Raw genomic sequence first — 25,583 nt, forward strand, 5'->3', positions numbered from 1 at the left:
CCCAGGTGCTATGCCTTGGGATAAGGACCCTTGGAGAGAAGAAGATGTCTTTAGTGCTTTCCTTTGAAGCTTACTAGGCCTGGCTGAAGGGATGAGGTTAGAAGAGCTTCTAGAGACCTCTTGCAGGGTCTTTCAACCTGAATGCCCGCTGGTTGTGTCAGGAAAGGTGGTGCTCTCCCACTGGCTGCTGATAGATAAATGGGGATGCTCAGGACAGGGGATGCAGCGCCTGGCATGGGATGGAAATAGGAGGATTGAAATCTTACCTGGGGAGAGAGATGAAATTCACATCAGCCTCAGCTCTGAGTGCTATGCTTACCTCCCCAGCCTCTTATACCCACAGTGTGCTGAGTGTTTAGATTGGCGGGGGTCTGAGGAGAAGAGTAAGGGGCCGGTGGTGGGGGCATAAAATACTGCTATAAATAACTCAGGTACCATTAGTTTGAAAAAGCAGCTTAGTGGCTACAAGATTAATGTCCAAAAGATTAGCAGGCTATTGCTGCTGGGACAACCTGGTGAGGATGAGGGATTGTTTCTGATGATGTTATAAGCAGAGGAGCTTGTGGAGGAGAACTACAGAGTTTGGGCCTTATGAGGTCTTGAATCTGAAGCCTGGAATCAAAGTGGAGTTGGGGGCCTGAAAGGTGAAACATCGTCGGGGATAGACACTGGAGGGCTCAAAGTATAAATGCTTGTGTTTCTGAAAAGAGAGCTTGTGTCACACTCTAGTTGCTGTGTTTCTTGATCTACTGTTATAGGCCACATAAAAGTCAAAGGCATTGGAAGGAGCCCTTCCTTTATCCCGGCATCCCTTGGGACCTTGAACTCTTGAAGATAATGATAATCAGGAAGCTTGATTATCCCAGCTTATGTGCCCAGCAGGAGTCAATCCTCTGTAGATGGTGGGGGTGGAAGGGGATGGGAGTCATGAGTATGTTGAGTTGTGTGTGCCCGTGACTATGACCCTTGAACATTTTTTTTCCTTAAAGGAGAGGAAGACAAACAGGAATCCTAATCTGAGAAGGTGCATGTGGAAGGTATAAGGAATTGACAGGTCTATTGCCCCACCTAGATTAACCCCCAGCCTCCAGCTTCTGACTCCCTTCAGTCCCTGAAACTAAGTCCCTACTCTAAGCAGCTTCCCTTGCCTCATATGACCACTCATGGGATTAAGCTATTTCTGTGTCTACAGCTGCCAGGACGCCCACAATGGCAGCAACACAGTAATCTTCCTTTAATGTTCCTCTTGTATAGCCCAAGCCAAGGCTTTGTGAGCCTGGAGAACATAGAGATAGAATCCTCAAGCTTCGGGGAACCTAGCGTCTTGACCCCTCTCACTTCTTAACATCTGGCTGATCTATGACACTTGTCTACCGACAGTCCTCTGTACCTCTGGCCAAGGTCTTCCCTAGCACTGCTCACCATGGGTCCTGGATGACTGTCCTGCATTTTTCTTTCTGTGTCATTTCCTTCCACTCTTTGCCAGTATGCACCCTTGTCATTTGTTTGCTATAACTCTGTCCTTCTCAGGGGGTTTCTTGTATTCTTCAGAAGCCACAGTGAGATAGAAGCTAATGCTGGACATCCAGACAAGAGTCTTATACTCATCACTGTGGCACCTGTGGGGTAGGTAAAAAGTCAGAGTGAATCGACTCGTGGACTAGTCTGTATCAGATCCACATTTTGAGGTTCCTGTTTCCCTTTAAGGGGCTTGACTTTTAGTTCAGTGCAGCTCCATGGCTCCCTCAATAGGAAGAAAATAGTTTCGGAAGGCCCTTAATTCGTTGTTATGACTGAACTTAAATCACTGTGTCTTCTAGGAATATATGCATTTCTTCAGTGACAGTAAAACACACACATCTTTGTAAAAAATATTTATGTTGGAAGTCAGAATTACAGAAAAAAGGGAGGAAGAGAGTAAGGGAGGGAGGAAAGGGGGGAGAGAGAGTGAGAGAGAGAGAGAGAGAGAGAGAGAGAGAGAAATAGTCTTGCATTCACTGATTCACTTCCCAGATGACCACAATAGCCAGTTCCAGGCCAGGCCAGGCCAAGCCAAGGACACAAGCTTCATCCAGGTCTCTCACTCAGGTGACAGGGGTCCAATGATTTGGACCGCCTTCCACTGTTCTTTTCTTTCCCTTCTCAGGGAGACGGATCCAAAATGGGGCAGCTAGGGCTTGAACTGGTGCCCATACGGAATGCTGGCATCACAGACAATGGCTTTCCCCACAATGCTGCAATGCTGGCATCCTCATTTATTATCTTACATGTCGGAAGCGCAAAATTCGTTTCAATGGGCCAAAGTCAAAGTGCTGGTCAGGCTCTGCAAAGACTGCAATAGCCACTCTGACCAAGAGACATCACAGGGAGAACCCTGAACCTTGCCTTTGCCAGCTTCTAGAGCTGCAGTCCTTGCGTGCCTTGGCTGGTGGTCCCTTCCTTTGTCCTCAAAGACAGCAGTATAGCTGCTTGGGAAGAAGCTCCTGCTTCAGTCTGGCCCTGCCCTGGCCGTTGTGGCCATTTGGGGAGTGAACCCGAAGATGGAAGAGCTCTCTCGCGCTCTCTCTCTCTCTCTCTCTCTCTCTCTCTCTCTCACTTTGCCTTTTAAATAAATTCAAGAAATCTTTAAAAGAAAGAGAATAAATGCATATTGCTTTAAATCACCAAGTGTGGTAATTTGTTACAGCATCCATGGGAAGCATAACCATCACACTGACCAAGATCCGGAACATCCCCTTCTCCTTTACAAAAAACAAACAGCCTCCTTGGTACCATTTTGTAGCTAGTAGTCACCCAAAGAGAACTCTTGCCATAGTTTCTTTTTGACCAGAAGTCAAATACATTGTACGTGGAGGTAAGGGTAAAAAGGCAGAAGAATGCATCTCTAATTACAGAGCTTATGAGCCCCTGTGGTGGGTTGGTGGGAGAAAGATGTTCAGGTCCTTATTATCCATCCTCATGATACACATTCCAAAGAGAACCTGAAGTGCTGATCAGTTCTTGTCCTGAGGAAGGGTGGGTTATTCAATAGCGGGTTACAACACAGATAAAATGGTGTACCAACTCCATAGCCATCTTTTCTTTCTTACTCGTGGGCCAAATCCCCAGGTCAGAAAGGCACTGCTCCTCCCAGCTAGGCCTGGTGGTTTCCTTCCAGTTGCCAGTGATTGGGTTAGTTACAGGGAATATGCAGTTCAGGCCACTGAGAAGCAAGGAGGATTCTGTTATGGAGAGTCTGGGAAAAGTTTCTTGAATGATTGAAACACACAACAGGCCTTCCTCTCGTGCTTGGATGCCATTCCTGTACTGAAACAGCCACCATGTGACTGTGTAAGCAACTCAACAACAAGGTGAGGAGTTGCACATCAGAAAGATGAAAAGAATCTGGATTTTTAATGTTATTGTTGGTTAAACTGCTGAGTTAGCCACTCCAAAGCTTCCCATTCCTGGAATCCATTCCCTCCCCCCGCCTTTTTTTTCTTTTAAGATTTATGTATTTTTATTGTAGAGTCAGATACACAGAGAGGAGGAGAGACAGAGAGGAAGATCTTCTGTCTGATGATTCACTCCCCAAGTGAACCGCAACGGGCCGATGCTAGGAACCAGGAAATTCATCCAGGTCTCCCATGCAGGTGCAAGGTCCCAAGGCCTTGGGCCGTCCTCGACTGCTTTCCCAGGCCACAAGCAGGGAGCTGGATGCTAAGTAGAGCTGCCGGGATTAGAACCGGCACCCATATCACCCATATGGGATCCCGGCGCATTCAAGGCGAGGACTTTAGCTGCTAGACCACCACACCGGGCCCATCCCCCCCTTTTTAAAAAAAAGTCAAACTGAGTTGGGATTTTCTGCTGCTGCAACTGGAAGCATACCAACACATTCCAGTGGCTGTGGATGAGGGCTCTAGCTCAGTAAGAGAGGATAGGAAAGAACTAGAGGGATCAAGTGGTAGAAACAGACCACCTTGCTAGAGATAAAGAACAGACGTTTACAGAGACAAAATGTGCACTTGAGAGAAGACACATGGAAAAGCTAACGATTCTATCAAGTCAGTTACAATTCCCTGCATCATTTAGGGGTTCTGATTACTGCCCCTTCCCATTAAGGTCGAGCAGCTTTCTGGCCCCTCTTACTCTCTCAGCAGAGGGCCCCACTTTTTCAATGCATAAAGAAAATGCAGGTCATTGAAGTGAACCTCCAGTTCCCTCCAAATACACCTGCATGTTAATTCGTAACAACCATGCAGAGGGCAGTAAATGCCACACACAGTAAATGCTAGGTCCTTCACATTCATTGCTTCATTTTCTCTCCTCAGTGGGCTCAGTATTCATTCCTTGTTCCACCTGCAAGGACTTGGGGAATAAGACAGGCTTAGCCATAGATACATAGCTGGTAGGTGATGAAGCGTCCCACCAGGGATCGATCTGGCTTCAAAGCTTGCATTTGCCCCATGATATCAGTTACCATCCTGCTCTCTCTTACTTTTCTGTCCTTTCTTCTCCCTCCCTTCCCCCATTCTTTCCTCGATCCTTCTTTCCTTCCTTTTCACCTCAGAGAACCAGATTAGAAACCATGCTTTTCTCCCCTTTCCTTTCTTCAGGCTCCAATGAAACAGCAAACATTGCAGGAAAACGGTCATCAAGACATTTATCAATATCAGATATAAGGAGCCAGGAAGGAGAGGACCGGAAAACATGGGGGCTTGTGAGAGGTAGGGAAATGGGAGGGTGTTGGCAATAATAGTAAGCATACTTCCTATTTATCTGTCAGGGCAAAGACCACAAACTTCCACTGCTTTCTAAATTCCAGGTTCCAATGAGATACCAAATAGATGTGTCCCATAGCAAACAGCATAGATTTACAGGACTTAGATTAGGGATATAGAAATCATTAAACTCAATAAACTGTAGCTACGGTGTCTCATCACCGGACACTGATGTAGTCAGTATACTTCCTCCTCCAACTACCCTTCCCCCCCCCGACCCACCCCCGGATACAGGAGGGAAAACTGAATCATTTAGTCCACCAACCTTCCTCCCAAATCTGACCTCTCTATCCTAATCAGAGGCTCGTATGGGTCTGCAACCCTCTCACCTTTGTTTTTTTTTTTTTAATTTTTCTTTTTTAAAATGTATTTTTATTTTGAATTCTGAATTATGTGGTACAATTTCGTATAGACTGGGATTCCCCCCCAAACTCCCACCCCACGACAGATTTCCTCCATTTTACTACAATAGTAGTAATTCCTTCATAAGGAATCATAATCCCATCAGTCTCTTATTTAAGTGTACCCTGACATTGTTGGTACAGACAATGTACAGTCCAGCATCCCATTGTCTACACATGCCCAACAGTTTCATTGGGAATCCATCTTTCGTCTGGAAGCACAGATGCATGTTCCATTGTACCCCCACATCTGTATATGATAGACCCCAGTACTCCATCACTATACATTTCCATAAGTGAGAAGCCATGAAACAAGGTCAACACTGGTATGCATTAGAACAGCCACACAACATCCACAACAAATTACAACACCATGAAAAAGCATGCCACTGTAATCAATATTTTTTTAAAAAAAGATTTATTCATTTTTTTATTAGAAAGGCAGATCTACAGAGAGAAGGAGGGATAAAGAAAAAGATCTTCCATCTGCTGGTTCACTCCCCAAATGGCTCCAGTGGGCAGAGCTGAACTGATCTAAAGCCAGGAGCCAGAAGTATTTTCTGGGTTTCTCATGCGGGTGAAGGGTCCCAAGGCTTTGGGCCATCCTTTACTACTTTCCCAGGCCACAAGCAGGGAGCTTGATCATAAGTGGAGCAGTTGGGACGTGAATGGTGCCTGGATGGAATCCTGGCACTTGAAAGTGGAAGATTAGCCTGTTGAGACATGGTGTCAACCCCATGTAATAAATATTTAAAAGAAAAAAGAAAAACAAAAAAGAATTGGGACAGCTAGCACATGCCCATTTGGGATGCTGGTGTCATGGGTGGTGGCTTTACTGCTTGTGCCACAGTGTCAGCCCCAAAGTACCCACTTTCTTAACTGTGGATTGTATATAATTTTGGAGATAATGGTACACATAATTTGAGAAAGTTATCTTGGGCCTGGCGATGTGGCCTAGTGGTTAAAGTCCTTGCCTTGAACGTTCCGGGATCCCATATGGGCACCGGTTCTAATCCCGGCAGCTCCACTTCCCATCTAGCTCCCTGCTTGTGGCCTGGGAAAGCAGTCGAGGATGGCCCAAAGCCTTGGGTTCCTACACCTGTGTGGGAGACCCGAAAGAGGCTCCTGGCTCCTGGCTTCGGATCGGCACAGCACTGGCCGTTGTGCTCACTTGGGGAGTGAATCATCGGATGGAAGATCTTCCTCTCTGTCTTTCCTCCTCTCTGTATATCTGACTTTGTAAAAAAAAAAAAAAGTTATCTAGACTATGTGCCATCACAGCTTTCCCTGGTAGACTGTAGGAAGAACAAGTAGCATGCGCCATGGCCTTTGTAGAAACTGAATATGCTAAGAGTGTGAAGGGGGAGACATTCATCTCAATGAGAGAGTTTTGGAGCTGGAATTTCTGTCATTAGAATTACTGATAACCTCTAAGTGGTAGCTGAAACCTTGTGAATGGATGTGTGGAGGGGGCAGGGAGAGAGATGACAGAGAAGAGGAAGAGAGGGTGCAGATGAGAGAAGAGGCTCCTTGGGGAGGGAAGACAAAAGGAATCCAGAGAGAAGTCAGAAGGAACAGTCAGGGGCCAGTGCTGTGGCAGTGAGTCAAGTTACCACCTGTGAGGCTGGCATCCTATATAAGTTCAGGCTCAAGTCCTGCCTGTTCCACTTCTGATCTAGCTCCCTGCTCTCTGTTGCCTTGAAAAGCAACAAAAAATGGCACAGATGTTAGGGCCCTGCTACACATGTGGTAGACGTGGAGCTCCAAGCTCCTGGATTTGGCAGAACTGATGCAATTAGAGCCACCTGAGGAGTGAACCAGCGGATGGAAGCTTTCTCTCCCTTTCTTTGTCTCTCTATCAATCTGCCTTCCAAAGAATAAACCTTGAAAAGAAAAAGAAAAGAAGGATCATCCAGAGGACCAGGAGAACTAGAATAACGTAAAGTCACAAATCAAAATCAAGAGTTTCCAAGCTGAGGGCTTCCGGTTGGGGATGCAGATAGCTCTTTTTTCCCAAAGTAGCCACTGGGTGGCAGTGGAGGTGGCAGCAGATACTATACTACCTCCAGGGAAAAACTTAAGGTCAGCTATGCTGTCAGAAAGGAGTACAGCTAAACCAGCCTGCAGCAGGAGGAACAGGAAGTGGCTCAGGTCAGGGTCTCTGGTGTAACACTTCTTCTTGGGTGTACAGCAAGCCTCAAGTCACAGTTACCCTCTTTGGCAGAGGCCAGGCTCATCGAGGGCAGTGTAGTAGTAGTAGTATGGTGGTGGTAGCAGTAGTAGTAGTAGTAGTAGTAGTAGTAGTAGTAGAAGTAGTAGTAATAGTGATAATAATAATAATAATAATAATAATAATAAAGCCTTGTGGATTTGCAGCATCTTCCAGTTTGCAAATTTTTTAATGATTTTTATTTATTGTTTTTATTGGAAAGGCGGATATACAGAGAGGAAGATATTCCTTCAAATGCTTCACTCCCCCAGTGACCCCAAGTGCTGCACCCATCTGAAGCCAGGAGCCAGGAGCTCTTCCGGGTCTCCCACGTGGGTGCAGGGTCCCAAGGCTTTGGGCCATCCTCTACTGCTTACCTAGGCCACAAGCAGGGAGCTGGATGGGAAGTGGGGCTGCTGGGATTAGAACTGGCACCTATATGGGATCCCAGGGCACATTCAAGGCAAGGACTTTAGCCACTGTGCTATCGCACCAGGCCCTGCGGTTTGTAAATGTTTTTACATCTATTAACCAATTCAATATTTAGAGAACCCTAGAACATTGGTGATAAAACTAAGTTAAAAAGAAAAGGTGCGGTTTGTAAATGTTTTTACATCTATTAACCAATTCAGTATTTAGAGAACCCTAGAACATTGGTGATAAAACTAAGTTAAAAAGAAAAGTTGGGCCTGGCACGATAGCATAGTGGTTAAAGTCCTTGCCTTGAATGTGCCCTGGGATCCCATATGGGCACCGGTTCTAATCCTGGCGGCCCCGCTTCCCATCCAGCTCCCTGCTTGTGGCCTGGGAAAGCAGTCGAGGACGGCCCAAAGCCTTGGGACCCTGCACCCGCGTGGGAGACCTGGAAAGAAGTTCCTGGCTCCTGGCTTCGGATCGGCACAGCACTGGCCGTTGCGCTCACTTAGGGAGTGAATCATCGGACGGAAAATCTTCATCTCTGTCTCTCCTCCTCTCTGTGTATCTGACTCTACAATAAAATAAATAAATCTTTTTTAAGAAGTAAAATCAATCAATCAATCTTTAAAAACCGAGAAAGTCATATTTTTATTTTTAAATTTTTAAAAGATTTGTTTCAAAGGCAGAATGACAGAGGGCATGGAAAACACAGAGGGAGAGAAAGAGAGCTTTCTTCTGTGGGTCCACTCCCCAAATGACTGCAAAAGCCAGAACTGAGCCGGCCTGAAGCCAGGAGCCTGGAACTCCACCTCAGTCTCCCACATGGGTGGCAGGAACTTGGCCTCATATACTGCCTCCCAGGAACATTAGCAGGGAGCTGGATGGGAAGCAGAGCAACCGGAATTCGAACCAGTCCTCCAGCATGGGATGCAGACATCCAAGTAGTGGCTTAATCCACTGTACCACAACACCTACCATAATATTTGTAAAAAATGGAACGAATTAACTATTATTCATGAGGCAGAGAGACAGAGAGAAGGGAGAGCATGCTCCCACCCATTGATTCGCTCCTCAAATGCTCACAAAAAGGCCAGGGACTAGGCCAGATTGGATTTAGGGGCTGGTAACTCAATCCAGGTCTCCCACTCACACATGGGTGGCAGGCACCCTGCCCCTGGAGTCCTCCTTGCTGTTTCCTAGGTTGTGATCATCCTAACGTTCAAAGCAGTCATCTTCTCTTCCAGTTTTCCTTCCCTCTATTCCTCTCCCTTTCATTTTTCTCCATAACAATTATGACAATCCCCATATTAAATTTAGGGTGGGAGTTTTTGTCTGTTCACTCCTGATGAGATGTCAGCGTCTAGAACTAGCCCAGGCACATAGCAAGCTTTCAGTAAAGCACTTGGTGATTCTTTCCAGGGCTGTGGCACAGTAAGTAGAGGATGAATGCTGGAGCCTAGCTCTTAGGCAGGTTTGCCTGGGTTCCAGTCCTGACTCCATCCTAATTAGCAACATACTTAAAAGTCTCCATGCCCTAGTCTTCTTCTCAGGTGCAATAGAGGGCCCGGAGGAGTTGCTGATAAGTATAAAGACCTTAAAACATTGTCTGGTAGATAAGTGTTATGGAAGCACTTGTTACAACTCGATGCATGTAGGGTTAAGATTTAGATCTCTAGAGTTTCTTACTGATGTCCATGTTCAAAGTCATTTCCTGTGTTTCTGCTCACTCACAGACTTGCATGATCGTCCTGTAGTTTGGTTATCTCCGGTGGCCTGGCTCTTCATCTGTAACCTTGGGTGTTTCCTTGTGTACTCTCTCCTACAGCTGATTTGAAGCTGCTCAATAGTAATCTCACTGGTCCCCAGTTACCCAATCTATACACACGGTGGGTGGAGCTAGCTAATGTCCAAGGGCCTTTCTAGTTCTGACAATCTTCCAGGGTGGGAGGAGGGGCAGGTCCCATCCCTTCGCACCCCCCCCCCCCGAGGATATGCCCTCTGGCTGCCAAGGTAATGGGTGACACAGTCAGCTGGGCTCAGCCTCAAGGGGACCAGGTAGGAGATGTGCCCAAGTTTTCGGGGAGTGGTGGTGATGGGCTGTAGGCAGGTTGGGGGAGACATCCGAGGAGAAAAATGTTTACACAGACACTGGAACCAGGGCGAGGGGAGATGGAGGCAGGCATCAGGGGTCAGACAGCCTTCTAGCTAGAGGCATAAGCTGTGATGGCAGCTGAGGAGACACTTTGGGGCTGGGCATCTCCCCACTCTGGCTAGTGTTGCTAAGCTGCCACCCTCTCCAGCTAACCAGGTTCTGAAGTTCATGGTTGGCTGCAGAATGACAACAATCCAAGCCCATTGACTGCCCTTTTGGACCCCGACACTCTTCGTTGCTCACCATTCCCCAGGTTGGACCAAGACAGCTCCAGTAAGGGTGAGCACCCGAACGCACTCCACTTAATCTTCCCTTTAGTCCTTCAATCACTGCTCCCCCTCTTCTCTACTTATTTGGTCTTCAGTCAGGGCTCTGGAGGCAGCAAAATCCAGCTACCTTACTTTTTCTCCCCCCAGAGGGACCACGAGCAGTGTGGAGTTCTCACTGTTCTGATCCCTGGACCCCAACCCAGGTCTCGGTGATGGTGAAGTGGAGCTAGACTGCTGGTTTGATGAGGAGTTCAAGTTCATCCTGATACCTGTGAGCTGTGCAATTGTCTTTGTGCTGGGCCTGGGCATCAACACCCCGGCCCTCTGGCTCTTCCTCCTCTGCCTCCAATCCTGGGATGCAACAGCCACATCCATGTTCCACTTGGCTTTGTCTGACACCTTGTGTGTGCTGCCGCAGCCCGCCCTCATTCACTACTATGCAGCCTGCAACCATTGGCCCTTTGGCACCGGCTTCTGCAAGTTCATGCGCTTCCCCTTCTACTGGAACCTCTACTGCAGCATTCTTTTCCTCACCTGCATCAGTGTGCATTGCTACCTGGACATCTGCCACCCACTGTGGGTACTACACTGGGACCACCTTTGCCTGGCAGGCCTTCTCTGCCCGGCAGTTTGGTTGGTCATGGCTGGTTGCCTTGTGCCCAACCTCTTCTTTGTCACAACCAGCACCAGTGGAGCCAGCATTCTGTGCCATGACACCACTTGGCTGGAGGAGTACGGCTACTACGTACACTTCAGCTCGGTAGTCATGGGGGTGCTCTTCGGCTTGCCTTGCCTGGTCACTCATGCTTGCTACAGGCTCATGGCCCGGCACCTGTATCGGTCCTTGCCTGGGGCTGCCAATTCAGCTTCTCAGCTCTGTTCTCTATGCACCATCGCAGTGGTACTGACCGTCTTGACTGCTTCGTGCCTTTCCACATCACCTGCACCATTTATTACCTGGCAAGATTGGCAGAGGCTGATTGTTGGGTGCTGAACATTGTCAATGTGGTCTAAAAAGTGACTCAGCCCCTGGCCAGTGCCAAAAGCTGCCTGGACCCTGTGCTCTACCTGCTCACTGGGAACAAATACCACTGTCGCTTCCGGCAGCTCTGCAGCACTGGCGGACCCCAGTCACCCCCAACGACTGCTTCTTTCCTGGCGCTGGTGTCCCTACTTGAGGAGAGCACCTGCAGGTGGCCAGCCACTTCCCAGGATGGCTGCTGCCTTGCCCCTGGGGATGGCAGATCATAACTTGGGATGCTGGGAAGTGAGCGGGAAGGGCAGGGGTGAGAGTTGCTAATAGTGACACCAGATAAGTAAGGCTCTTGCTCTTCTTTTACAGGCTCTGGAGAGAAGCCTCCCCCTGGGAGCTTGGCAGGGAACTCCTGTGTGGCCTCATCTCTTTCATAAACCCCTCTGGGTGTCTTTTCCTCGTGAGCCAAAGGCAGCAGTGCCTACTCCTCTGCCTCTGCTGCTGCTTTCTTTTTGGGCTCTGTCCATTCTTGGAGTCGTGGGGTCTGCTTCTGGATCCTTGCAAGGCTCCCTGGAATCTTGATCCCCTGTCCCTTCTCTCTCCCACACAGCTTGTGTTTCTCTGGCCCCACCAGACAGAATATACAACTGGAAAGGTGGAGAGGGTGGGCTCTTTTGGGGATCAGCCTGGCTTGTCTGATGGTGATAGCTAGAATCGAGTGGATGTGAGGACCCTGGCAAACCCAGATGCTGAGGCTATACCAGACATAGCACCTATGCCCACCTCCTGGTTCTCCTTCAAAGACAAGCCAGTTTTGCCTGCAGAGGTGATGCAGAGCACAACCCCAGAGAGACTGCATGTCTGGGTGCCCACATACAGCTGAATGCTTTGTCCTGTTGAGCTGGTATGCAACCATGGGGTAGAGTTCTAGCATGGGAGTTCCTCCCACCCCCCTTAGCGGCAGGGGGAAGGCCCCAAACTGATTATAACAGCCTTTGAGATACAAGGGGCTGGGCCTCCTGTAAAGCTGCTTGTTGAGACCATGCTGGGCAGCTCTCCTGTGCTCGCTGCATGACTGAATGGCTGGGCTGGAAGGAGGAGCTCTTGAGTTCTGGCACCCAGTGGCAGAACAAGTCTTCACAGGACAGGGACGGGTGGTGGCAGGAACTGATGCCCAGGGGTGGCTCTTTCCCAGTCACTCTCCGTTCTTTTGCTCCCGTCCCAGATAAATGAGAAATCTAGTCCTAACCCTTTCAGATCAGGCTTCTGGACTTGCAGGTCAGGGTGGAGTGCTGAGTACCAGCAGGGTTCCCCTCTGAGTTTGCCACCTACTCACTACCCTGTCTCTCAGGTTCAGTGGATTGGGTAGGTCTGGTGGAATTTGAGACATTGACACCTGCCTCTTGGGAGTGAGGATTTCTGAACAGTGGAGACTCCTGAGAAGGGGACTCCTTCTGAAATTGTTCCTGACTCCGATTGCAGCTTGCCTCTCTTTCATCCTGTCCACATTGATTTGTCACTTATTTCCTATTGTCTAGTGATACCAAATTGTTCTTGGCCTCTGGAGAAGTCTTTCTTGGAGAGTTAAGAATGGGTCTAGACTGCAGAAAGGAAATGACTTCTTTGTCCCCTTGTCCCCCTTTTCATTATCTGATGGTTCCCTCCTTCTTCCTAGGCCCCAGGCGGCTACCCAGGACCCTTCTTCCATTGGGAATAACTTGAAATGGCCTTCTCTCTTCTCCACTCCTCACTGATCATGAAGTCTGAAGTCTCATGACTATTGCCTAGAGCGTCTCTTCTCTCTTTCTCTCTGTCTCTCTCTCTGTCTCTCTCTCCCTCGCCTGTGAGCACAGCCTCCTTGCCATCAGCTCTCATGCCCTCCAGCCCCACTCAGGAAAGCAGTTGTCTCCATTAGAACTGACTCAGTTTCCATCATGTCTTAACTGCCCAGACCTCCTGGTCTGGGTCTGCTGCTTTGTAGACTGCATTCTCTTGCCTACTAACTTGAAAACACTTCGACTTTCACCGTGATCTAATCTTCTCCTTATTCCTGGGACTGGGTAGCAGATGAAGCCACAGCACAAGAATGGCTTGACTCACTAAAAAAGATGATGTATTAGACAAAAATACAGAACAAAGATTATGAAGAAAGTGTTTTAGTACTGAAGAAAAAACATATTGCACAAAAAAAGCTATTGTGGGGCTGGTGTTGTGCCACAGTGAGTTAAACCATTACCTGTAAATGCTGGTTTGAGTCCTGGATGCGCTGCTTCTGATCCAGCTCTTGCCTGATGCCCCTGGGAAAGCAGTAGATGATAACCCAAGTGCTTGAGCTGCTGCCCTCCATGTGAGAGCTCCTGGCTCCTGATTTCAGGCTGCTTCACCCCCTGGACATTGCTGTCATTTGAGAACTGGACCAGGGGATGAAAGATTTTTCTCTTTGTCTCTCCCCAACCCCTGTCTCCTGCCCTCTCCATAACTCTATCTTTCATATAAATTAAAATAAATCTTTATAAAACTGTGTTGTAAACATTCTGCCTCCTATTACAACATCTCATATTTATCATTTTAATGATGCCATTAAACAATATCTATCACTGGGTGATATTTTATTTAAGTATTCTATTATTGCATATTCAGTAATGCATATTTTCTGTGCTTTATGCATCTTAATGCTTAAGGCTTTTCTTCTTCTTTGTAGTTCTGTCTTTAGGACAAGTTCCCAGGAGTGGGATTTGCAGAACAAGGAGTGTGGCCACTTTTATAGATTATGATTTCTGAAAGGGCTGCACATGATTTTAGTGTCACAATGATACATGGGTGTTCCAGTTCCCTTGCAATTTTAGCATTGGTTGTTATAGGAAACCTTTTTGGATGGTTAATAATTTATGTGTTAATTTCATTTCTTTGTTTACTCAAGGAATTGAGCACTTGCTCACATGGTTACTCATTACATCCTTCTCCAATAGACATCTTAGTGGCATTCTTTAAAAAAATAATATTTTAATAATATTCTTTTAAAACATCTATTTTATTTACTTATCTATCTATTGTTTGAAAGGCAGATTGACAGCAAGAAGAGACAGAGAAAGACAAAGAAAGATCTTCCATTCACTGATTCACTCCCCAATGGCTGTGATGGCTGAAACTGAGCCTACCAGAAGCCAGGAGCTTCTTCTGGGTCTTCTACATGAGTGCAAAGTCCCAAGGCTTTGGGCCGTCCTCCACTGCTTTCCCAGGCCACTAGCAGGGAGCTGGATGGGAAGTGGAACCGCTGGGAGATGAATTGGTGTCCATATGGAGTACCAATGCTGCAGGTGCAAGCTTAGCTTACTGTACCACAGTACCAGCTTCCTTAGTAGTATTCTTATATATCTAAAAGAATTCTTTATTTCATATGCATGTTAATTCTTTGCTACACTTAATATAAATATTATATATAATATACATATTATGTGCTTTTTATTTCATTTTCATTTTTCCCCAAGACTTATAATTTATCTTCCCTTGCTTTTCCTTCTTAGATTCCTTCCTCTCCATTTCTTTTCCCGACTTCACCTTCTCTTCAACTCTTTCAGTGAATAGGGTTCCCAACATGTGTTCCGGAGTAAGGACATTTGGAGATTATTTCATGCCCTTCCTCCAGCAGGCCTTTGACTTTCCTATTGGAGAGGACAGACGGGCAGGTACATAGAGCTCAGATGATTCAGTTCCTCAGAGTACCTCAGAGATTACCTAGGGCCTGAGCATATGTGGAGGAAGCAGGCTTGAGTTGTGCCTTACTCATGACTTCGTAAGTTAGAGGCAGTGACCCCAGGCCTACAGATTCCCCGAGCTACTTCCGTTAGACTAGTTCAAGTTCAAGTCAACTTAGTTCTAGGCCTGAGTTCCACCTCTACATCTTCAATTGCCCATTGGACATTTTCACTTGTAGCTTCCATTGTTGTTCCAAAATATCAAAATCGGAACTCTCTGAGCCAGCTTCTAAACTCGTCTTGTTCAATTTTGTTCTTGCTAACTTTCTTCAAGCTGTTGAGGCTCAAAAACTCTCAGATGGCTTCCATCCTGTGATCTCTGTTTCAGCAAGGTCTGTCATTTCTTTTGTCATCTTGCCAATTCCAGCTGGCCTGCTTTACATTTCCAGTTCTTTACATTTCTGGTTCTTGTCACTTTCTTCATGACTGTCACGGGCTCCTAATGGATCCTTCTCCCTTCCCATCTTTTCCTGCATGAATGTATCCTGTACAGAGTATGTGGCTGGATGAGTCTGCCCAAACCCTACCTCCATAGTTTGACTTTTCTAGCCACAATTCTTTCGCGGTTCCCTGTTGTCTACAATCCAAGTCAAAATCTCTTTAGTTAGAAATTCAGGAGCACTTTTTCAATCTTATTTTGCATCCATCCTTAACACAGATCTCTGTTCTTTACCCAATATTCTCTTCTCGTTCTCTCTGCAAATAAGACTTATACTTTCTCATTTCTGTGCCTTTATTTTTCCTGTATCTTGTACACTTGAAAATCCTCTCATTCTTCCATAGCTATCATTTTCTCAGTATCCAAGACCAGGCTTAAGTCCCATTTCCTCTTTGAGAACATCTCTGCTGATGCTAACTCAGTTACCTTTCGGGTTATTCTTACTGAAATGGCTGTTTGTAGCGGTCATTTTGTAAAAACTCTTCATCATCCTTTTGCATTACTTATGCTATTATCTTCAGTTGTTATTGAACTTTTTGTGTCTATATGCCTTGAATTCCCATCTGTAAACTCCTTGAGTTACTGTAATGAAAAGGAAAGGGTATTGGGATTAAAAATCAGAGTTCTGTCCAAATTTGAATCTGGGTTCTAAAAGTGGGGCTTAAGTGTGTCACTTGGATGAGTCACACAGGTTCTTTGAACCAAAATTTCATCATCTGTAAAGTGAAGATCATATCTCAACTTTAAGTGCTTCCTCAGTAGAGGTGAGGCTCTGAAAAATCTCACATGCTAAGCGAATGTAAGTGGTTGTTATATTACTCCCATTTGCTTAATAAACGATGCTTCTTCAGTATTTGACAAATGATTACACATCAGTAATTCAATTGATTGCTTTTGCTCCCTTGGTATATTTCCACTTTAACAGGCCTCAGGGACCAGAAATGCAATATGTTAGAGGTACTTTAGGAGAAGCAAAAGAGAGGTGGACTTTGGAAAAATAAGGGAAGAAGCGGGTTCGCCACAATGGCTCAATGGCTAAATCCTCATCTTGCAAGTGCCAGGATCTCATATGGATGCTGGCTTTTGTCCTGGCTGCTCCACTGCTTACCCAGCTCCCTGCTTGTGGCCTGGGAAAGCAGCCGAGGACGGCCCAAAGCCTTTGGACCCTGCACCAATATGGGAGACCGGGAGGAGGCTCAGGGCTCCTGGCTTCAGATCCGCTCAGCTCCAGCCCTTGCGTCACTAAGGGAGTGAGCCAGCAGATGAAAGATCTTTTTGTCTGTCTTTCCATTTTTCTGTAAATCTGTCTTTCCAATACGAATAAACAAATCTTTAAAAGAACGAAAGAAGAAGAAAGAAAGTTTTTGCAGCAACTCAGAAATCCTGGTAATTCCGATTTCTCAGGATTTGTCCTGTGGGGCTAGCCTGGATGTGAGGAGGGAGTTGGTACATCATTGATCTTTCACTTTCCCCACATTTTCTTTTCATCCATGCCATAATTCCAAGCTGTTCAGGTGCAATGCTTCACCTGGGATGCTGTTTTCCTTTCTTTATATAATAAAGGCCAATGTGAAGAAGGCGCTAAGGAGGCACAGAGTGAACAATTGCAAGTAACTAGCTAGTCCTGACTCTGAATTGTTGATCTCTTAGACCAGTTGCTTGATCTTTCTGAGCTCCAGTTTCTTTACCAATAAAAAAGGATAGGAATATCTATTTGACAGGATTATTGTGAAGAACCCATGGAGTAGTGGATGAAGATATACCACAGTTCCTGTGAGTGGGAGCCCCCATTCAACAGTTTTCAACTGTAATGTAGCTATAAGAAGAGCTGGGATTCTAGATTTGGACCTAGTGTTGATTAGAAGTCATAGGTGAGATCCTGGAAAAGGATGAACTCAAATATAAGAAGCGGAAGACTAAGGACTGGTTGTGGAGAAATATTCGTTGTGATGGACATGGACTAAAGAGGCCAGTCTCAAGTTGCTTTTGTAATCAAGATCTGTTTACTTTTTTTTTTTTTTTGCTTTATCAGGTGCCCCCAACTCTTATCAGAGGTGTCAGAATAACCTGTACAATGGATTACTTGCCATTATCCTACAGAACTTCTATGTCCAGTGTGAGCTTGAGATGCAGCTTGTACAAGAAGAAATTGCAGGAATACTTGTATGCAACCGAAGAACTAGGCTAGGAGGGCACCTTGGTGTATATTTGGTTGCTAAAGCTTAAGCACGTGGATCATGAAGTTGGAAGGAGACGTGATTTCTCCTTGAGTCAAAGTGTAAATAATTAAAACATGAGTATACGTCAAATAAAGAGGAAGGTGAAATTCGTTTTGGGGAATGGCTGGTTATTACCATCAAATCTGGAATACAATTTGGAGCTCGTGAAATGTTCTGGGATCCACTGATGGAAAGTAGAAATCAGTGCATTTGGAAAAGTCAGGAGAAAAATTATTTGATGCCTTCTGAGGAGACAGCATGCTGTTCTGTTTCTATCACTTTTCATAGTGGCTGAACTCATTACTTGCAGTAAGCATTTTCTTGACTATGCCAATAACCCTCTACCTTCAATATGAATAAAATATTTTTTTGGCCCACTCATGTTATTTTTTTAATATTTATATTATTTTTATTGTAAAGTCAGTTATACAGAGAGGAGGAGAGACAGAGAGGAAGATCTTCCATCCATTGATTGATTCCCCAAGTGCTGGGTGAAGACTTTAACCGCTAGGCTATTGCGCCGGGCACTCATGTTAGGTTTAAAATACATCTAAGTTCCTACAGTTCCTATGAGCAGCTGATTCCCACAGCCAAGTCTTTTCATGATTAGTTTACTGCAAACCAAAATCCCAGAAGGAGCGAGGTGCTTAGAAGGTCCTTTATTCCAACAGGTAGGAATGCAAGTGGGGGTAGGGGATAGAAGGGGAGAAGTATGATGGGGGGGGGGGGCGCTGCCAGGGCAGGGGAAGGGGCAAAATAGAGGAGGAGGGGGAAGAGCCAGGAAAAGGGGAAAAAGGGGAAGGAGAAGTGAGAAGGGAAGGGGGAGAGGGCACACATGGAGGCTCATTTATACAACCAGGTGGACCTGAAAGGTGTGTGTGGGGGAGGAGGGCGGAATTGGTTGGTAGGAGGGGCTGTGGGGAGGCCCCAGGGACTAGTGACTGAGATTATCAGAGCCACAGGAAGGTGGGTGGGGATTAGGTGGAGGGGCCATGAAAGATTGGGGAGTGGGATTCTCTGGCAAGAGGCCATGAGGTTACATCACATTGGTGGATAACCGGAAGGACAGGAATTTCGCGGGTTGTGGGAAAGGGGAAACAGGAAGTGGCACCGGGTCCAAGATGGGACATTTGAATCACTCCGCACATATCTGACTCTTGATAAATTCCTTTCCAAAGTCTGCCACTGTTCTGGTTCTTTGATGACATAAATTCAAGTTTGATTTTAAAAGATTTATCAGATCAGTTGAGCAAATTGTCCCCGTGGGCCAAATTACTCAAGTGATTCTTCAGTTGAGCACTTTATTTTTTTCCAAGTCCAGACTCAATTCTGATGAACCCCTGAGGGTAAAACTAAAATTTTGTTGTTTCAGTGGTTTATTGTCAACAAAATTTCATTTTACTTGTACCAATGGACAATTTTTTTTCCCCAAGATACACTACCGCCTCTAGAGATGTTCTAAAGAGGAAAATTTGGATTTTTTTTTGGGAAGATTTATTTATTTATTTTTATTACAAAGTCAGATATATAGAGAGGAGGAGAGATGGAGAGGAAGATCTTCTATCCAATGATTCACTCCCCAGTGATCCCAACGGCCGGTGCTGTGCTGATCCGAAGCCAGGAGCCAGGAACTTCTTCCAGGTCTCCCACACAGGTGCAGGATCCCAAGGCTTTGGGTCGTCCTCGACTGCTTTCCCAGGCCACAAGCAGGGAGCTGGATGGGAAGTGGAGCTGCCGGGATTAGAATCGGCACCCATATGGGATCCCAGGGCGCATTCAAGGCAAAGGCTTTAGCTGCTAGGCCACTGCCGCCAGGCCAGAAAATTTAAATTTTGAAGGCTGAAAATACAGCCCAACATCCTATTTGTTATTTGCAGATCATTGGTGATCTGCCCAAATGTTGCTGCCCAGCTTGCCTTGTGTACTTCCACAAGGTTCTTCTATTCACTCTGATTTGTATGTAGGCTGCATCTTACCAGATTGCATTCAGCCTTTTTCTGGTTGCCAACATGCTCAGGTTAACCATAATGATTCCAACTCCTATTCCACATCATTGTCTGGTGTGGATACATAAAACAATGAATCCTATGGGAACAAATGCAAAGCAAAGGCAAGACCACGAGCAGAGTCTATCATAGTGTATTGGAATTATATTTGATTAGATGTGTGTGGTACGATTCATTTGGAAAGGAGGTTTTTAATTTCCTTTTTACCTTATTTATAAAAATAATGTGCTGTTTATGATCTCTGTGCTTTGGTTTTGGGAGGTTTTTGAATTTGGTTTTAGTTTGTAGTATGATTTTCAAATCAGAATGTGTATTTTGCCCTTTTCCTAATAAAAAAGCAAAATATTTTTCCTGTACCCCTATGGAAGTGATGCAACAGGACTGCATTTGACTGCATGTTACAGAAATCCTGGATCACCGTCATACGTGGAGTTTAAGAAAAACTCATAATAGAAGCCGAGTGTATAATCCTGGGCACAGTGGCTGGAGAGAATAGTGAAGAAAGAGGAAGGAGTTCTGGTAGACTAATGGGTACTAAGTTCTAGTTAGATAGAAGTAAGAAGTTATGGTATTCTATTGCACAGTAAGGTGACCGTAATTAATGATAATGTACTATATATTTGCTTTTTAGAGCAAGCTAAAAGAAGGCCTTTGAATGTTTTCTTCATATGGAAATGATAAATGTTTCAGGAGATTCATATGTATGTCCTGATTTGAACATTACATAGTGAATCCATGTTTGAAAATATTACATGGAACTTTATACGTGCAATTTTTATGGGTTTGTTAAAAAATGTGCTTTTTTTTTTTTAAGATTTATTCATTTTTATTGGAAAGAGAGGAAGAGAGACAGACAGGAAGATCGTCCATCTGATGATTCACTTCCCAAGTGAGCCACAATGGGCCGGTATGCGCCGAACCGAAGCCGGGAACCAGGAACCTCTTCCAGGTCTCCCACGCAGGTGCAGGGTCCCAAAGCTTTGGGCCGTCCTCAACTGCTTTTCCATGCCACAGGCAGGGAGCTGGATGGGAAGTGGAGCTGCCGGGATTAGAACCGGCGCCCATATGGGATCCCGGGGCATTCAAGGCAAGGACTTTAGCCGCTAGGCTACACCGCCGGGCCCAAAAAATGTGTTTGTTAAAAGGACTTCAAATGTGGGAACTCAACAAAACAGACATTTTTGTTGTTGTTGTTTAAACAGAAAATTCCAGGTGGGAAGTTCAGGGTAGACATAGTTACTCAAGAAAATCTTTACAGCTTCCTGCATTACCATTTTCTTAGTGTTGTGCCCATAATTTGCACGGGAGGAAAGAGCGAAGAGCATAAGCATAGAGCTAAGGAATCTGGCATAGTAAATGCCATTTTGTTCACCAGAATAGCAACAGCCTTTCCAAAAACCTCTAACCAGTACACTTGTGCTTATGTAGACTTCAATGGCCAAAGCTAGGTCATATGGCCACTCCCAGCTATGTGTACGGGAAGTTGGATGCATTTTTGCCCCAAAGTTGGGATTCTCTGAGTGAGGAAGATGGAGGGAATGGGTATTGTGTACAACACTAGCAGGGACTGTTATGTCCTAATTATTTCTGATGTACAAACAAGGTTTCCCATGGCAACTTTCTGTAGCACAAGCTCCTTTCTGAGAAAACCAAAGTTGCAAAAGCAAAATTAGCAACATACAGATTTTTTTTATTCATATCCATTGTGAAATTAAGTAAGTTTTTGAAACCCAGAAAATTAATGAATCTTGGGTTCAAAAATTTAAACTCCTCCAGATTATCGGGTATGCATTGTGTACACAGTCTTATAGTCTGACGTCGTCACATCCTTTTTACATGCAAAGCTTGATAAAGTCTTCATGTGAGGATGATTGATACATAGTCATTCGGCAGTACGTCATCCAAAAGACTGAACATTCATGCAAAAGACTGAGCTCCTTAAGGACATGGTAGGCGTCTGACCTATTTCTGTGTCTCTTCCAGTGCCTCACACATAACATGTCATCAGTAAATATTATTGAAGTGATTACAGGGTGAATCCCTGAGATTTCCAAGAAATACCTGCCAGGTCAGGGCACTAGGTTATCAAGGAAGATCCAGGCCTGAAGTAGTTAAGGGCCAGTCAGTCTAGCAGGTGAGAAGATAATAGAAAAACAAAATGGTCAGTAGTTGATTTGAAAGAATATTTGCAATTGATTCTTCACATTGGTGGTTCCAGATGTTTTTTGTGACCTTTTATGTATCTTTTGACATTGTATAAAATTTAGCTTTTGAAATTTTCTGCATTTATGAAATCCTCACCAATCCAGCAGGATTTGGCATAACTATGTAAAGATGAATTGAAAACAAAATTCAAAAAAAAAATGGTAAGAGGAAGAATCTCGCATCTGAAAAATTATGGATTCCTTTTATTCAGTTCACCACGTTTGTTTATTATGATTACAAAAGCAATGTGTTCTCATCACAGAAGGACCAGAAAACATAGACATGCCAAAAGAATCCCATGTAGGTAGGTAAAGCTTCCCCTTCCTCTGGACACAGAAAACAATAACCACATGAAATAATTGATCAATTAACCTTCATCAAAACATTTTTAAAATTTGCTGGGAAACAAATCTCCAGTAAGGAAAAAATTCCAAATAAATCCTATTGGTGCTGCCCCCTCGGGGAAGGAAGCATATCCCCTGGCTCCTTACTTTGGGACTTCTCACTGTAACTTCTTTTCAAGGAGCACAATGTGGAAGGGTGTGAGGATTGGGGCAAGGGGGAAGAGTAACTGCACCAACTCAGTCACATGGCAAAGGCCAACATCAATACTGCTAAGTCATTTTGGTAATATGTATCCCAACTTAAAACCCATAACTAGGGCTAGTACACTAGCATAGTGTGCTAATGCTCTGCCATGTGGTGCTGCTTTGCACCTTGGCTACTCCACTTCCAGGCCAGCTTCCTGCTTGTGGCCTAGGAAAGCAATGGAAAATGGCCCAAAGCCTTAGGACCGACCCTGCACCCACAGGGGAGACCTGGAAGAAGTTCCTGGCTTCTGGCTACGGATCAGCAGAGCTCCAGCTGTTGCGGTCACTTGGGGAGTGAAGCTGGAAATGGAAGATTTTTCTGTCTCTCCTTCTCTCTATAAGTCTGACTTTCCAATAAAAATAAATCTTAGAAGGGAAAACTCATAACTCCAGTCTAATCATGGTGAACAAACAAACAAACAAAACCAGGCAAGTCCCAATGCGGAAGTATCCTGCAGGGTACTTGACCAGTTCTCTTTAGAAGAATCAAGGCCACTGAAAACACATTCTCAATTTCTCGTACATCTAAAATCATTCCATCAGTAAATTCTATGAAAACACAAACACTTTCTCATTGAAGGAAACATTAATGGATGTCAGACCGGGAGAAAATCTTTACAATATATCTATCTGACAAAGCACTGTTGTCTAAGATATTTAAACGACTGCTGCTAAAAATGTAATAATGAAAGTGCAACCTCATGAAGTAGGCTAAAGAGGTAAAAAGATGCTTCAAGAAAGAAGCTGTATGAATGCCTGCTAAGCAAGTGAAAAAGTGCTCAGCATCATTAGTCATCAAGGAACTGAAAATTCACACCATGATGAACTAACACTGCACAGTTGCCAGAGTGATGAAAATGAAAAAGATTGATAATACCAAATGTTCGTGAGAGTGTGAAGCAGCCCAAAATTTCATATTTTAGTCCTTGTGGATGGGAGTATGAAAAAAATGGTACAATCACTTTGGGGAAAAATTTGTTAATTTGTTGTAAAACTAACCATCTTCCACTTATTCCATAAACCCAGAAATTAGATTCCTAGGTATTAACAGAGGGAAATATATGTCCATAGCAAGATGTTCATAGTAAATTTGTTTATAATTGCCCGAAATTGGAAGTATTGCATGTGCCTAAGAAACAGGCTAGTAGATGGAGTACAGTATATTTAAACTCATATATGTGGCTTTACAATCTTTTTCTTGCACCCAGATAAACTTATCTTTTAGTTCAATTTTTCCATGAACTTTTTGAAGTTCATTTTATAGTTGGAAAAAATTGCTTCTAGGGAGCTTGGGGACAGAGATTGACAGAGAAGCGGCATGAAACAAATTTTGGGTGATGGTAGTGCTCTGTCTTGAGAGGGGTTTAGGTTACACAGGTGCATGCATTTGTAAAAACTCACTAAAATGGTATACTTAAGCTTTGTGTACTTAACTGTAGCAAAGCCCACAAATAAAACTTGCAAACAAGTATTGAACTCACATAAATGATGTGTATACTAAAGTATTTATAGGTGACCTGTGTTGATATCTGTATTGATTTTGAAATGCACAAAGTGATAAATGAATAGTTGTGTAACAAAGAAAACACAACTGGGGCTAGTTTTGTAGCACAGTATGTTAAGCCTCCACTTGCCATGCTGACATCACATATCAGAATGCAGGTTTCAGTTGCGGTTACTTGGTTTCTGATCCAGCTTCCTGCTAATGCATGCACCTGGAAGGGCAGCAGAAGATGTGCTTGACTCCACGTGCTTGGGCCCCTGACACTCATGTGTGGGACCTGAATGGAGCTCCTGGCTCTTGGTTTTAGCCTGGCCCATTCTAGGCTACAGGGTAGTGAGCTGGCAGATTGTGGGTCTCTGTTACCCTCCTTTTTTTTTTTTTTGTCCCAGAAAGTACTGAGACCTGGATTGTGGTGCAACAACTTAAGCTGTTGCCTGCCGTGCTGGCATCCCATATGACTGCTGGTTTGGTTTGAGTCCCAGCTGCTCCACTTCTGATCCAACTCTTCACCAATTCACTTGAGAAGGCAGAAGATGATGGCCCAAATCATTGGGCCTTTGCTACTCACATGGAAGACCTAAATGGAGTTTTTGGCCTTGGCCAAAAATGGAGTTCCTGGCTTTGGCCTTGCTCAGCCCCAACTGTTATTGTGCTGTTATTGAAGCCTTTGGGGGAGTGAACCAGTAAATGGAAGCACTTCCCTCTTCCCTCCTTCTCTTCTTTCCTCTCTCTGTAACTCTGCTTTTCAAATAAATAAATAAATAAATAAATAAGGCAAAAAAAGAAAGTGCAGCAAATGGGCACAGTACATATCATCTAAGTTGTTTGTGTGCAGGACATTTTTCATAATAAAGTGGTTGGGGAAGTGAAGGCCACATAAAGATTAGTCTCACTATTCCTACCTGCATGAATAGCCTTCCAGATTATTTCTTCATTTTTATGAGGAAGAGAGAGGGAGCGGGGAGAGGAGGAGAGATGGAGAGAGATCTTCTATCTGCTGATTCACTTCTCAAATGGCGACATGGCCAGGGCTCAGCCAGGACGAAGGCAGGAGCCAGGAGCTTCATCCAGGTCTCCCACATGGGCTCAGAGACCCAAGGACTTGAACCATCTCTTATTGCTTCTCCAGACCATTTGCAGGGAGATGGCTTGAATGTGTAGCAGTCGGTACTCAAACTGGCACCCATATGGGATGCTGGCATTGCAGCCCATGCCTTTACTTGCTATGCCACAGTGTCAGCCCATCAGATCCTTTCATACACACAGATACAAAGGACCCATTTTGTCCAAATGCCAAATGACAAGTGTTAAAATCAATATTTAGGGCCCGGCGCTGTGGCCTAGCAGCTAAAGTTCTCGCCTTGAGTGCGCCGGGATCCCATATGGGTGCCGGTTCTAATCCCGGCAGCTCCACTTCCTATCCAGCTCCCTGCTTGTGGCCTGGGAAAGCAGTTGAGGACGGCCCAAAGGCTTGGGACCCTGCACCCGTGGGAGACCTGAAAGAAGTTTCTGGATCCTGGCTTTGAATCAGCACAGCACCGGCTGTTGCGGCTCACTTGGGGAGTGAATCATTGGACGGAAGATCTTCCTCTCTGTCTCTCCTCCTCTGTATATCTGACTTTGCAATAAAAATAAATAAATCGTTAAAAAAAAAAGTAGTTCCACACTTCTAAAAAAAATC

General features: G+C 45.0%; 1 protein-coding gene across 1 annotated transcript; it reads left to right on the forward strand.

Moving 5' to 3' along the window:
• The first annotated feature begins 91 nt into the window (after positions 1-91).
• On the forward strand, positions 92-11,462 carry P2RY4 (pyrimidinergic receptor P2Y4). Its single transcript, XM_012929816.2, is given in 4 exon segments — positions 92-383; positions 4,599-4,709; positions 10,307-11,125; positions 11,128-11,462. Coding segments are annotated over 4 exon segments (1,557 nt in total).
• Positions 11,463-25,583: the final 14,121 nt, after the last annotated feature.

Source organism: Ochotona princeps, chromosome X (assembly GCF_030435755.1).
Source record: "Ochotona princeps isolate mOchPri1 chromosome X, mOchPri1.hap1, whole genome shotgun sequence".
Classification (NCBI taxonomy): Eukaryota; Metazoa; Chordata; class Mammalia; order Lagomorpha; family Ochotonidae; genus Ochotona; species Ochotona princeps.